The sequence below is a fragment of the Ochlerotatus camptorhynchus genome, unplaced genomic scaffold (genome assembly GCF_037179485.1).
Source record: "Ochlerotatus camptorhynchus isolate MF236.1 unplaced genomic scaffold, CSIRO-AGI_Acam_v1.1 ptg000330l, whole genome shotgun sequence".
Classification (NCBI taxonomy): domain Eukaryota; kingdom Metazoa; phylum Arthropoda; class Insecta; order Diptera; family Culicidae; genus Ochlerotatus; species Ochlerotatus camptorhynchus.
The window spans coordinates 14,495,121-14,509,630 of NW_027040818.1; the positions used below are offsets into that span (position 1 = coordinate 14,495,121).

Here is a 14,510-nt window from a genome sequence, read left to right on the forward strand (position 1 = left end):
TGAGGTACTAGAATATATGGCCAGACGGAAACTTACCCCGTATCCGGGAACTGGTCCGATTCCGTGACCTAGATATGGGTCAGCATATTCACGTCCGTATCTGAAAAGAAATCGGGAACACAATTTTAAATTTTCGTTTATTGACACTAATCTAGTACTGCATCGGAATAGCTTCTTACCCAGCAACGGTAGCGTAGCCTGCTACGGTTGGTTGAGCTGCAGCTGCTGCGCCGTAGGCAGCCCTAGCTGCCACGGCCGTGTACGTCGCTGCATTGTAGGCCTGCTGGGCTTGCGAGAGGGGCGTCTTGAGCAGAGGTGCTGCCGCCTGGTGGTGAAATAAAGAAATAAGGCGTTCTTTAGAATGTTTCCTATTGTAAGTTTAGTCGCTATATTAATCTTGACTGTTCGATGTTAAAGACCAAATAATGGCACATTTCGACCCCTGGCGATACAAGTTCAGTACACCATGATTTAGACTTGTGGGATGCTTTAAAACCTCGATAAAATTTCTGCTGCTGAATATAGAGCTCGAGATAAGCTTCCAAAGACGATTAGAGATTATTTGATTTTTGATTTATCAGATTGTTGTCGGTTGTGTTTTGAAATTAATCTGCAAGATTTTATTCGGTTCAAGGTCTCAGCTAATTGAAAATAGAAGGCAATTTGGCTTCTGATCATTCGTAAAAAATATTGAATTTCTATTAAATTCCGCTCTCCTGCTTTAAGACTTAAAAATGATCTTTATTGGAGGCACTGTTCTTCTATTCAACACAGCCATCGGTTAATCGAAACAGGTAGCAAGATAATGTTTTTAAAGAGAGCCTAATGATTGAAAAACAGGTGTAACCCTATATCGCAACACTTTTATCAACAATCAATACGAAACTGACGATTTTAAATTGGCTCACCACTTTAGTAGCCTATTGGTCCCAAGCAAACGATTAACGTACCCCATTCTAGTCGAAATTCTAGTACTACGCAATGTTTGTTTTGATTCGCTATGAAAGTTTGACAGATAAAATGAGGGGTTATTGGTTTTTCCTATGTTTCGAGGGGTGAATCGATTAGCTTGGGACCGAAGAGAGTACCAGAGCTGAGCCAAAAAGTTGAGCACGTTATTTCGGGACCTTCTAGTCTTAGAGTTACCTCTATGCTTTTATGTATGTTGGGGCATGTGTTTAGATTTACTCTGTAGTGGCCCTCGTGGTAATTTTTCCTTCACCATCTGATTCAACGTCCAAAGAGAATAAAACGGGGGTGAACAAGAATTACAATTTTCTCCAATAGGAAAATATTGCAGGATTTAGGATGGGTTCAAATGATTTTGAAAAATAATTGACAATGGTCGGAGCAAAAATATCAAGAGAGAACGCATGTTCTAAAAGGGATTTAATTGAGGTTCCCTAATTTTTAACAGAGCTTCCAAAACTTCCATGGAGTTCTCAGAACTTCTATGGAGTTCTCAGAACTTCATCGGAGTTCTCAGCTCTTCATCGGAGTTCTCGGAACTTCAATGATGAAGTTCCCAGAACTTTAATGATGGCGTTCCCAGAATTTCAATGATGAAGTTCCCAAAACTTCAACTATGATTTCCCAGAACTTCAATGATGAAGTTCCCAGAACTTCAATGATGAAGCTCCCAAAACTTCAATGATGAAGTTTCCAGAACTTCAACGATGAAGCTCCCAGAACTTCAATGATGATGTTCCCAGAACTTCAATAATGCAGTTCCCATAACTTCAATGATGAAGTTCCCAGAACTTCAATGACGAAGTTTCTACAACTTCAATGATGAAGTTCCCAGAACTTCAATGATGAAGTTCTCAGAACTTCAATGATGAAGTTCCCAGAACTTCAATGATTAAGTTTCCAGAACTTCAATGATGAAGTTCCTAGAACTTCAATGATGATGTTCCCAGAACTTCTATGACGAAGTTTCTACAACTTCAATGATGAAGTTCCCAGAACTTCAATGATGATGTTCCCAGAACTTCAAAAATGCAGTTCCCATAACTTCAATGATGAAGTTCCCAGAACTTCAATGACGAAGTTTCTACAACTTCAATGATGAAGTTCCCAGAACTTCAATGATGAAGTTCCCAGAACTTCAATGATGAAGTTCCCAGAACTTCAATGATGAAGTTCCCAGAACTTCAATGATTAAGTTTCCAGAACTTCAATGATGAAGTTCCTAGAACTTCAATGATGAAGTTCCTAGAACATCAATGATGAAGTTCCCAGAACTTCAATAATGCAGTTCCCATAACTTCAATGATGAAGTTCCCAGAACTTCAATGACGAAGTTTCTACAACTTCAATGATGAAGTTCCCAGAACTTCAATGATGAAGTTCCCAGAACTTCAATAATGAAGTTCCCAGAACTTCAATGATTAAGTTTCCAGAACTTCAATGATGAAGTTCCTAGAACTTCAATGATGATGTTCCCAGAACTTCTATGACGAAGTTTCTACAACTTCAATGATGAAGTTTCCAGAACTTCAATGATGAAGTTTCCAGAACTTCAATGATGAAGTTCCCAGAACTTCAATGATGAAGTTCCTAGAATTTCAATGATAAAGTTCCTGGAACTTCAATGATGATGTTCCCAGATCTTCAATGATGAAGTTACCAGAACTTCAATGATGAAGTTCCTAGAACATCAATGATGAAGTTCCCATAACTTCAATGATGAAGTTCCCAGAACTTCAATGACGAAGTTTCTACAACTTCAATGATGAAGTTCCCAGAACTTCAATGATGAAGTTTCCAGAACTTCAATGATGAAGTTCCTAGAACTTCAATGATGATGTTCCCAGAACTTCAATGACGAAGTTTCTACAACTTCAATGATGAAGTTCCCAGAACTTCAATGGTGATGTTCCCAGAACATCAATGATGAAGTTCCCAGAACTTCAATAATGCAGTTCCCATAACTTCAATGATGAAGTTCCCAGAACTACAATGACGAAGTTTCTACAACTTCAATGATGAAGTTCCCAAAACTTTAATGATGGCGTTCCCAGAACTTCAATGATGAAGTTCCCAGAACTTCAACTATGATTTTCCCAGAACTTCAATGATGAAGTTCCCAGAACTTCAATGATGAAGTTCCCAGAACTTCAATGATGAAGTTCCCAGAACTCCAATGATGAAGTTCCCAGAACTTCAATGATGAAGTTCCCAGAACATCAATGATGATGTTCCCAGAACTTCAATGATGATGTTCCCAGAAATTCAATGATGAAGTTCCCAGAACTTCAATGATGAAGTTCCTAGAATTTCAAGATGAAGTTCCCAGAACTTCAATAATGAAGTTCCCAGAACTTCAATGATGATTTTCCCAGAACTTCAAAGATGAAGTTCCCAGAACTTCAAAGATGAAGTTCCCAGAACTTCAATGATGATTTTCCCAGAACTTCAATGATGATTTTCCTGGAACTTCAATGATGAAGTTCCTGGAACTTCAATGATGATGTTCCCAGATCTTCAATGATGATGTTCCCAGATCTTCAATGATGAAGTTACCAGATCTTCAATGATGAAGTTACCAGAACTTCAACGAAGTGTCCAGGACTTCAATGATGCTCTCAGAATTTCAACGGAGTTCTCAGAACTTCTAAGAAGTTTCCAGATCTTTTACGGAGTTTCAAGTACTTAAATTGTGTTCCCAGAACTTCTCCAGAGTTCTTAGAACATTTTCAGACTTCACAAACCTTCTCCGGCGTTTCCAGAAATTCTTCGAAGAACTTGGTTGAAGTATCTAGAATTTCTTTGACATTCACGGAACTCGTCTGAAGTTCCAAAAACATTTTCGAAGATCAAAAAACTTCCCAAAACTTCTACGGCAGAGTTTCAATAATTTAAATTGATTTCCCGGAACTTCTCCAGAGTTCTCAGAACTTTTCCAAACTTCACAAATCATCTCCGGTGTTTTCAGAAATTCTTCAAAGAACTTGGTTGAAGTATCCAGAATTTATTTGAAATTCACGGAATTCCTCCGAAGTTCCAAAAACATTTTCGAAGTTCAAAAAACTTTTCAAAACAGCAATGGACATCCCAGAACAGTAGATACGGAGTTTCAAAAACTTCTTCGTAGTTTCCAGAATTTCTACGGAGTTTCAAGTACCGCAATGGACTTCAATGATGCTCTCAGAATGATGCGTCCAGGACTTCAATGATGCTCTCAGAATTTCAACGGAGTTCTCAGAACTTCTACGAAGTTTCCAGATCTTTTACGGAATTTCAAGTACTTAAATGGTGTTCCCAGAACTTCTCCAGAGTTCTCAGAACATTTCCAGACTTCACAAATCTTTTTCGGCGTTTCCAGAAATTCTTCAAAGAACATGGATGAAGTATCCAGGGTTTCATTTACATTAACGGAACTCCTCTGAAGTTCCAAAAACATATTCGAAGTTCAAAAAACTTCCCAAAACTTCAATGGAGATCTCAAATCTTCAATGATGAAGTACCCAGAACTTCTACGACAGCGTTTCAAGAATTTAAATTGAGTTCCCAGAAATTTTCCAGAGTTATCAAAACTGCTGCTGCTCCGGCGTTTTCAAAAAATCTTCGAAGAACTAGGCGGATGAATCCAGAATTTTTTTTGTTGAAATTCACGGATCTCCTCTAAAGTGCCAAACACATTTTCGAAGTTCAAAAAACTTCCCAATAGAGTTTTCAGAACTTCTTCAGGTTTTTCCGAAATTCTATGAAGTTTGAAGTGCATTTTTTTTTACTTTATTAGAGAGATTTTCAGCCTTGGGCTGGTTCATCTCTTTTGAAGTACTTCAATGAAAGTCTCAGAACTTCTCCAAAGTTCTCAGAACTTTTCCAGACTTCATAAATCTTCTTCAGCGTTTCCAGGAATTCTTCATAGAACTTAGTTGAAGTATCCAGAATCTATTTGAAATTCACGGAACTCCTCTGAAGTTCCAAAAACATTTTAAAAGTTCAAAAAACGTCCCAAAACTTCAATGGAGATCCCAGAACTTCAGTGATGAAGTTCCCAAAACTTCTACGAAGTTCCCAGAACTTCTACGGCAGAGTTAAAAGAATTTAAATTGAATTCCCAGAACTTTTAAAGAGTTCTCAGAACTTCATTCAAACTTCAAAACACTCCTCCGGCATTTCCTGTAAGTCATGGAAGAATTTGTATTAACTATCCTCTGTTTCTCGGCAGTTCACGAAACTCCTCTGAAGTTCCCAGAAATTTATTTATTTTCCCAGAACTTCTGCAAAGTTAAAAACAAAATCTCCGAAATTCCAGAAATTCTCAGAAGTTGCCAGAATTTTTGCAAAACCTTTTTAAAGTTCCCAGAACTTCCCCAAAGTGCCTATAATTTATCCCGAATTCCTCAATCTTTTACAGAGTTCCTTAAACTTGTCCGGAGTTCCCGGAATTTTTCTGTAGTTCCCAAACCTTCATCGGAGTACGAGAACTTCTCCCGAATTCCAAGATTTTTTTTTGCAAATTTTTAAGATTTCACAGCAAGCCGAACAATGGATTAGGTTGACACAGATTCTCTTCTTCGACTTTCTCTTTGCATCCGCTCGACCAGGTAGACATTTCCAGCTATTTTCAACACATAGCTCGATGAAGGAAGCTATTGAGTCGTTCCAGGCAAAATGGCAAAAATGGATTTTCCAGTCGACGTTCTCTGATTTGTTTGAAACTTTGTGTAATTCTTTGTTATGAGCAATGATTCACAAAAATTCGGCTATTTTGGATGTTGTATAATTTTCAAAATGGCGTCTTTGAAATTTTTCAAAAATTGTAGCGTGGAAATGGCATTTCTGATCATAGTTCATAGTTTTTGCACCGCCAATGTTTAGAAACGACAACAATTGTAGACTAACATTTGAAAAGAGCGTAGCTCCAAAATGTAAACAAATCATATTTTGCCACATATAGAGAGAACAGTTCACAAAATACTCGATAAACACGAAAAAGTAGAAGAAAATATTCTTCTTACATGGCGTATTTCCAACTTTCAACTCTATGATGCATCTGGTTGTTACGCCTTGCACCAGAACTACGAATTATATTGTTTTAATATGCCAAACGTACTGATTCTGTACTATCTAGTCCGATTCATTTGAAATGCATCCGATTTATATTTCATGTGTAAACAACGAACAATAAGAAGACCGAAAAAAAAAATCGGGCCTAAATCCACTCTCACAAAATTTGCGAACGAAGAACCAAGGCCGAGGGTGTATTTCCACGGCGTATCACCAATGTTGGCAGTTCAAAGGGTGGAAGATCCGGGGGGTAACAACATGTAAGAAATTATCAGGGCGTATGATGTTTTATTCTCAATTTCACGACAAAGAAAACATTTTTTTGAGTTTTTTGCATGATAATTGATTACACTATTAACTATATGTCAAGCTTATAAAATCATCCAGAAAATGGAAAGTCGTGAAATAGGATTAATGTTTAGGTCATCAAAATTCATAAGCGATTTTCTCGATATGGTCATTTTGGAGTTACACCCTTTTCAAATGTTAGTCTAGAATTGTTGAGCAACATGAATTTGCGAATCTGTGAAATCTTAGTGAAATCACAACTGGATCTCGAATGCTGAGCTCCAACGTCAATGATCATCAGAAGCCGACAGAAATTCGTGAACACATGGGGTGGATTTTGACAACTGGTGAGATCGGATGGAATTCAACTTTGAAATCTGTGTTAGGGAAATCGCTTTTCGCAGGCAATCGGTGATAATTTTAATTATCATAGCAACAGTTGCACATTCGTGCAATTTTCAATAGTGACATTTTGAAAAATGTTAAAGTCTTAATGCAAACACAGATGCGTAGGAATATTTCTGATCGATTGGTTTCAAAATTATTGAAATTGGTCCAGGGACAGCTGAGTTATTAATGTTTAAAATATTTCATAATTTTGTTACATGTTCCATTTTCGGTTTTCACAAAGTGTACCCCCATATAGAAATCACAGACGTAGTCCTACGTCAAAAAAGGAAGTCTCAAATCTGGGCCATAAAATTCCAACTTTCACTGCTCAGTTGAATGTTTCATTGTTAAATTGATGTTCTCCACAAATTGCTATTTAAGTATGCAATCAAAGAGTGAATCCCCTGGAAAAATTCCACCAGTCACTGGCTCCGGAATCAAGCCAAAGCTAATGTTTCCCTTTTCCTATCACGTCACGTGCGCGGAACAAAAAAGTTTCCTACTATTAACCAGTTTCGCTGTTCCTTCATCCCTTCATTGTTTGCCTTTTCTTGTGCACCTGGCTGTTACCGAAAGGCCAAAATATCACAGGAGAAACTAATCACACGATCAACTGTCTATAAATCGACACAGTTCGACTAGATAGGAACATAATTGTTTGTATAGGTCACTTGCTTTTCTCCAAGATGGATGAATCGCCGGTTCCAGTTTGTGCGTATTACGTAGATTAAATTTTATCTCGATCAGACATTGGGTTCTTGAATTTTGAAAAATGTATCGGTTTTCATACACATCCGAAAGAGCTCCGTTTGCTGAGCACAGCAAATAATAACTTCATTGTTTGACACTCAACTAACCTTGACAGCTCGCTCCCATACAAAGTGTCACCGAGGGGCGCTAAGATGGTGTTTTTTTTTTGCAAATGTAATCGTACTTATTTAAAATAGTTCCAGTGTACCAAAATGGATGAAATTTTAGGTTTGAGTTTCATTCGCAGAGTAGATATTTTTGTAGATTCCAAGGTATTTAGGTACGAGAAAGCCACGTGTCACCGCTAGGTGAATTAATTTGCATTTTTTTTTTAATGAAATTAAAATTCCCACGTATTCCGGAATCAATTTTCATCTGCATTCAGCAATCAACGTTGGCTTCGCACTTACTTCTCTGCTCGTCTCATCGTGCTTGCTTGATGGCAATGGCGAACAACTTTTACCCTAATGGATCCGTAATTGAATGGAATGACTCGCGCTGTGTTGGTTCGTAGGGTTAAGATCTAATTTCCGTCGTACTAAGCACAACCCGAGCAAAGTCGGTTCACAAAATGAAAGCAAATCGATATTAAAGTGTGCAGTTCCTATCACAAAGAAAACTCATTTTGATTTCAAATGTCGCGACATAAGTCTGATATCATATTGTGCTTTCATTATGCAGGCAAGACTTTGGAAGTAGTACTACGCCTGTGATTTCTATATGGGGGTACACTTTGTGAAAATAGAAAATGGAACATGAAACAAAATTATGAAAGATTTTGAACGTTAATAACTCAGCTGCCCCTGGACCAATTTCAATTATTTTAGCACCAATCGATCAGAAATATTTCTACGCATCTGAATAATTTAAAAGTTTATCATTATTTTTTTAATTTCACTATTGAAAATTGCACGAATGTGCAACTGTTGCTATGATAGTTAGAATTATCATCGATTGTCTACGAAAAGTGATTTCCCTAACACAGATTTCAAAGTTGAATTCCATCCGGTCTCACCAAACCGTATTTATTCAATCACCGCGTGGTAAGTGGTGATGTTCTACAGTACGCAACGAAAGGCTGCCTGCAAGCAGGGAGCTGCAGCCCCCATGAGCGTCCATAGAAGGAGGAAGAAGCCGCACCGCTATTGATCGGAATCAGTAGCTTTTCGTGAGTCGCTATGGGCCATCTATGTCAAGCGGGTCATACAAAAGAGTATAAACAGAGAGAACTCCGTTCAAATTCCTATTCCTTCACAAAACACAAGCTCCTGCTGCAGTTAACACATAAGATTTATTATATAAGACCACGTAGTCCTACGCAGGCATGGAAAATCATTTTCATTCATTTCATACATTCATTTACATTCATTTGCCTCTAACTTTTTTCATCAACAGCATTCCGCAAAATGATGTAAAGAGCTTTTGTAGTTTTTGTTATTAGCTACAACATTTGCTCATAACTCAAATCTGTATCTCTTATGAATCATGAACTACAGCGGGCAGAACTTGTTACTGTTTTTCAGTGAATGTAAAATACATTCACTGAAAAACAGTAGTGGCTTCTGTTCGCTCTGGTTCGTCATGCATAAGAGATATGAATTTGACTTGTTAACAAAAGTTGTAGCCTTGTTAACAAAACCTACAAAAGCTCTATACATCATTTTGCGGAATACTGTTCAAGAAAAAAGTTAGAGGCAAATGAATGTAAATGAATGCACGAAATGAATGCAAATGATTTTCCATGCCTGGTACTACGTCACCATAGCGTACAACCCTATAGGTCATTCGTGACTTGCCCGGGGTGAGATTTGAGCTCAAGTCTTTCATGAATGCTAACCATTTACGTCAGGCCCGTATTCAGTTAAACATTATGAATGCTAAATCAGTAATCAAATTGATTTCATTGAATGCAGCATTAGTTTTCCGTTTGCTTGAACAGTGTAAAATTTTGCTCTCATTTTTGCTGTAGTAGTTGGTCAAAATAAGTTACATTATAACAGCAAATATTCATCTCAATTGGATCAATCTGATGGATGTTTCTATCAAAGATGACTTTTAAATATATTTACCTTTCCATAACAAATTGTTGAAATATTGCTAAAATCTATCACTGCTTCTTAATTCCTATTCCGTCATACTGCACATTGAAACCTCATTGGATTCACTTCGGCATACAGGTGAAGACAGAAATAATGGATTCCTCTTTTGTTTTTGAGAATAATGGATGTAAATATTCATAATGCGATTTTATAAACTTTGTTCTGTAGCTTTTGAACTAAACTATCGTACCAAACGATTGATTGATTCGTTCACGTCGAAACCAGTGATACATTTGATGTTTCTGCTCGATATGAGGGAAATGGACGCTTATATCGAAGTAGTTCTCCACCCTATGTCTGCCGAAAGGAGAAAAATAAAACATTTGGTGGAATTTTCTCTTTCCAGTAGGGAAATAAAATTGCCACGTGCGGCCTGACCTCTGCGATTTGTAGCTCATGAATTAATCATCAACGAGGAAATGTAAAAATCAACCCCCTTGGGGTATTTTCTGAAGGGGTACACACCCAAATAGAACCATTTGCTTCTTGTTAGTTGTTTTTTTTTTTGGTATAAAAATTAGGCCAATTTTTCATTCTTTCGAGGAAGAGAGCATTCCAACATGGCGCAAAAAAAATGGAAGCCATGAATCAAGCTTTAGTTTTAATATGATCTGTTCAATTTGGCCGCTAATGAAGCACCAATTTGACACGCAAAAAATGGGTCCAATTAATTTTTGTGTCACGCATATCTAAATAGCATCAATCATGGGACAGAGAACAAAAAAATGTGTGTTAATAGGAGGAAAACGTCACTCTTCGGTGAAGCGTTGGGCCTGGGAGAAAAAATTATTACAAACGTGACTTCACCAACTGCGGCAGCCAGCGGTCCACCATTCAAATACAAATTACGTGATGGTTTTTTCCCCGGCTTTCGGCCCGGAGGATGAACAATCGAATTAATGAAACAATAAATTAGAGATATCTATTATCATTCAATACCCTGCACATTCGGCTAATTAAGTTTGCTATCGATATGTGTCGGAGCATTTACGATTCTATTACAGCAGCTTTCAGTCTGCTCTTCGCGCACAGAACGAAGCGGGAGGAAAACTTGTGCTAGTAGGAATCGCTTTTTTCCTCCTGTGTCGCTGTGGCCCAATTTTCGTTAGGGTAAACGGTCCTATAGTAGTGATATTTTAGAAGCGTTTGTTCCTACACTGAGGCAAATAAACATAAGAATTTCATTAGGCTCGGCTTATGAACGACACATATGAATTTCATAAGCGTAACTTATGAATGATTTTCGCCTAACAAGAGGTAGCTCTTATATGCCTTTAACCATTTCATTTTCTCAAGCGTAGAAAGACGAGTGGTCGACAAACGGGCTCCGTAATCTCAACGTCCATGGTTTAGTTTCAGTCTGCTCCGTTTTATTATTTTTCCGACTTCATGTGGCTAAAATTCAAAAGTGTTTCTTATGGAATTATTACTTTTTTTTGCCTCAGTGTTGCTTATGGAGTCTCCACAAGCAAATATAAGAGCAAACGCTTCTAACTGTACCACAACTCTAGGATCGTTTACCCTATTGCCTCTGGAAATGAATAGACAGGGGAAAAAAAACCTCAAATATCTTTAGAACAGACCGATTCTGTTTCTGAACCAGGGGTGCCAAAGAAAGTCTTCAACAAGATCGAAAAAATGTCTTCACATGTCTTCAATATTTTTCAGATGTCATTTTGATCAGAAGTGACGTTTTAGTGCTACAATTTATTGAAAAATTTCAAAGAAGAAATTTTGAAAAAATAAATACAAGATCTAAAATGGCCGATTTTTCACAACACATAATTCTGCAAAGTTTGTTATCCAATTTGGCCTGGAACTGGTCTATTTTGAATTGAATTAATTGAGATCCGAGACAAACGTTTGAGATCCCGGACTAAAAAGAATCTTCAAGGCTGTGAGATCATCCCTCGTCGAACGTTCGACAGAGCAAGTTTGCTTACGCTACTCTCCCGCCGCCGCAAAAGTGTTTTTCGGAAAAAAGTGGATTTTTTTTCTCTCCCCGATCCGGGTTTTTTTTTTTTACACCTTCAGGTGTGCAGTGCCACAGGCGGACATAAACGTTCCCCGGAGGAAGCAACCATCTCAGCCGAGTCTGAAGATTGGATTGTCCAACGGTAAAACTATCAACCACCACCTAGACATCGCATCATACGGCATCAAAAGGTCATCACCCGTATACACCGTACAACGAAGCAGCAGAACTGCAGATACGGTCTATACAGACCGGACGGTGCCCTTTGTGCTAAGCCACGTGCTGCAACAATAGAGCGATCATCTCTGCTTCATCGCACAGTGGAGTTTGTAAACGCGCCATCCCGGCATATAGAGATAAGTTAATTTTTTTCTCAGCCTAAATCTTTTTTTTTTTTTTTTTTTTTTGTAAATAATTTTTTTTTGTTTGGTTTTTGATTTGCTAATATTAAGTAATCCCCCTGCAGCGTTGAATTTCCTTTCTTACAAATTATTATTTTTATTATTATTCATTATCTTATTTAGTTTTTTTTTGCACATATTTTATTTTATTTTTATTTTTTAACACTGAGCAATTCACTCACAGTGTTGACTTCCTTTTCTTGTTGTTTCCTTTCCAATTTCAATCCATATATTTGAAATTTGTGGAAAATATAAACATTTAATAACTAAGATTGCAACCAATTCCGTTGCGGTGGTATCTTAAGTCACCGCAATGGATGATACAAATAAAGGCGGGGGTCTGTCGCTTGACATCTCTGATGATGAGTCAATAAAGTCTCCCTCATTTGAAAAGCTTGATAGCTCTGAGGAAATGGAAACCCTCGAAGAGCACCTTGATCAAACCACCAGCAAGAACACTGGAGCCTATCCAAAAGTGAAATCTCTACCACAGCCCCCTTCTCCTCCATCGCCGCCTTGTCCACCATCGCCGCCTTGTCCTTATGTGCCCCCTACTCCACTCCTTCCCCCGAAAATATCAGCGACCCCCCGCCACAAGGCTTACCCTGATGACTCGAAAGGTCCGTGGGTTGTTTTCTTCCGGCCCAAACAAAAACCTTTGAATATTTCTCGGATTTCGAAGGATCTGACAAAACATTTTTCGGCCGTAACCGATATCTTTAAGGTAACGTCAAACAAACTGCGCGTTACCGTTGATGACCTGAAACAGGCAAACCGGATTGTTGCCTGTGAGCTTTTTTCGATCGAATATCGAGTCTACGTCCCCAGTTGTGACGTAGAAATTGAAGGAGTGGTCACCGATTCGAGTCTGACTTGTGAGGATTTCCTGCAAGTCGAATCTTTCGGCATTTTCAAAAACCGTGCCCTTCCGAAAGTCAAGATACTGGACTGCATTCAACTGCAGTCAGTGTCGCACATAGGCACAAACAAAAAGTATACCCTCTCAGATTCGTTTCGTGTGACCTTTTCAGGATCGGCATTACCTGACTACGTCACAATTGGGAAGGTTCGACTACCTGTACGCTTGTTTGTACCGAGGGTAATGAATTGCTTGAAATGCAAACAACTAGGTCACACCGCGGACTTTTGTTCCAACAAACCGCGGTGCGATCAATGTGGGGAGGAGCATACGGAGGGTCCTTGTCATGCTACACCAATATGCGTTTACTGTAAGGATGCTCCGCATGCTCTGAGTGATTGCCCGAAGTACAAACAGCAGGGAGAAAAACTAAAGCGGTCCTTGCAAGCTCGCTCTAAGCGCTCGTTAGCAGAAATTTTGAAAACGACCGCTTCATCTTCCCAAACCACCCCAAAAAACAACAACACATTCCACCTCCTGCCAGATGATGATCAGGGCTCTGACTCAGAGGTTGGTGAGAGTAGTCCTTTTGTCTTTAACGGCAACACGAGGAAGCGGTCCAAAACAAACGTCACCCAAAAACCTCGTAAGGCCTCTCGTACGGACTCTCAACCTACCTTGACAAATTTAAGAGGTAGCGGAAATGTAGCAAAACCCCCACCACCGGGATTTCAAGTTTGTAATTTTAACAAAGACTTTCCGCCACTTCCGGGATCATCTAAAACCCCAGATATCCCAGTTTTTCAGCCAGAAAATCAGCTAAATAACCAGCAAGAACATGATGCCATGTTCACGTTTTCTGGAATTGTGGAGAGCATCTTCAATATATTCAACGTCTCTGACTCAACTAGGAACATTATTAATTTAGTGCTTCCATTTGTGAAAACTCTTTTGAAGCAACTAGCTTCTAGGTGGTCCTTCCTTGCATCGATCATATCTTTTGATGGATAATTTTCCGAATGAGGTCGGAGATATGATCTCTCTTCTTCAGTGGAACTGTAGAAGTCTTATACCGAAACTTGACGCATTCAAATTTTTAGTTCACAACTCACTTTGTGACGCATTTGCTCTTTGTGAAACATGGCTTTCTTCAGACACCGATCTCCCTTTCCACGATTTTAACATTATTCGCCTTGATCGAGCAGATTCGTATGGAGGGGTGCTTCTAGGGATTAATAAGCTCCATTCCTTTTATAGAATCGATCTGCCTTCCGTGACAGGCATTGAAGTTGTCGCGTGTCAGGTAAATATTCGAGGTAAAAGCCTCAGTATTGCCTCAGTATATTTTCCTCCGAGAACTGCGATTTCTCGCCAAGGTCTCTCAGATATCTGCTCAGTTTTATCTGAGCCTCGGTTGATCTTAGGAGATTTTAACTCTCACGGTACAGGCTGGGGGGAACTGTACGACGACAACCGCTCAACCTTGATATACGACATGTGCGACATCTTCAAAATGACAATTCTGAACACCGGGGAAGCAACACGAGTAGCCAAACCTCCAGCAAGAGTAAGCAGATTAGACCTCTCACTTTGTTCGAGTTCACTATCGTTGGATTGCTCGTGGAAAGTAATCCAAGATCCCTACGGTAGTGACCACTTGCCAATCAAAATTTCTATTACCAATGGTTCATCTTCCACTCGCTCGGTTGACATCGCGTACGACCTCA

At 38.8% G+C, this 14,510-nt stretch overlaps 1 protein-coding gene across 14 annotated transcripts in view; it reads right to left on the reverse strand.

The window, feature by feature from the left end:
• The window catches only part of LOC135708360 (RNA binding protein fox-1 homolog 1-like), a 953,484-nt gene that overhangs the window by 113,224 nt on the left and 825,750 nt on the right, over window positions 1–14,510 (reverse strand). For all 14 annotated transcript variants that reach the window (XR_010518292.1, XR_010518293.1, XM_065230430.1 and 11 more), the window contains 2 exons: window positions 180–325; window positions 37–100 (listed from right to left, as the gene is read on the reverse strand). Coding sequence is in view for 12 of the 14 variants with exons in the window: in XM_065230430.1 (XP_065086502.1) it covers window positions 37–100; window positions 180–325 (210 nt within the window). In the remaining 2 variants the exon portion in view is untranslated. The remainder of the gene's footprint in view (window positions 1–36; window positions 101–179; window positions 326–14,510) is intronic.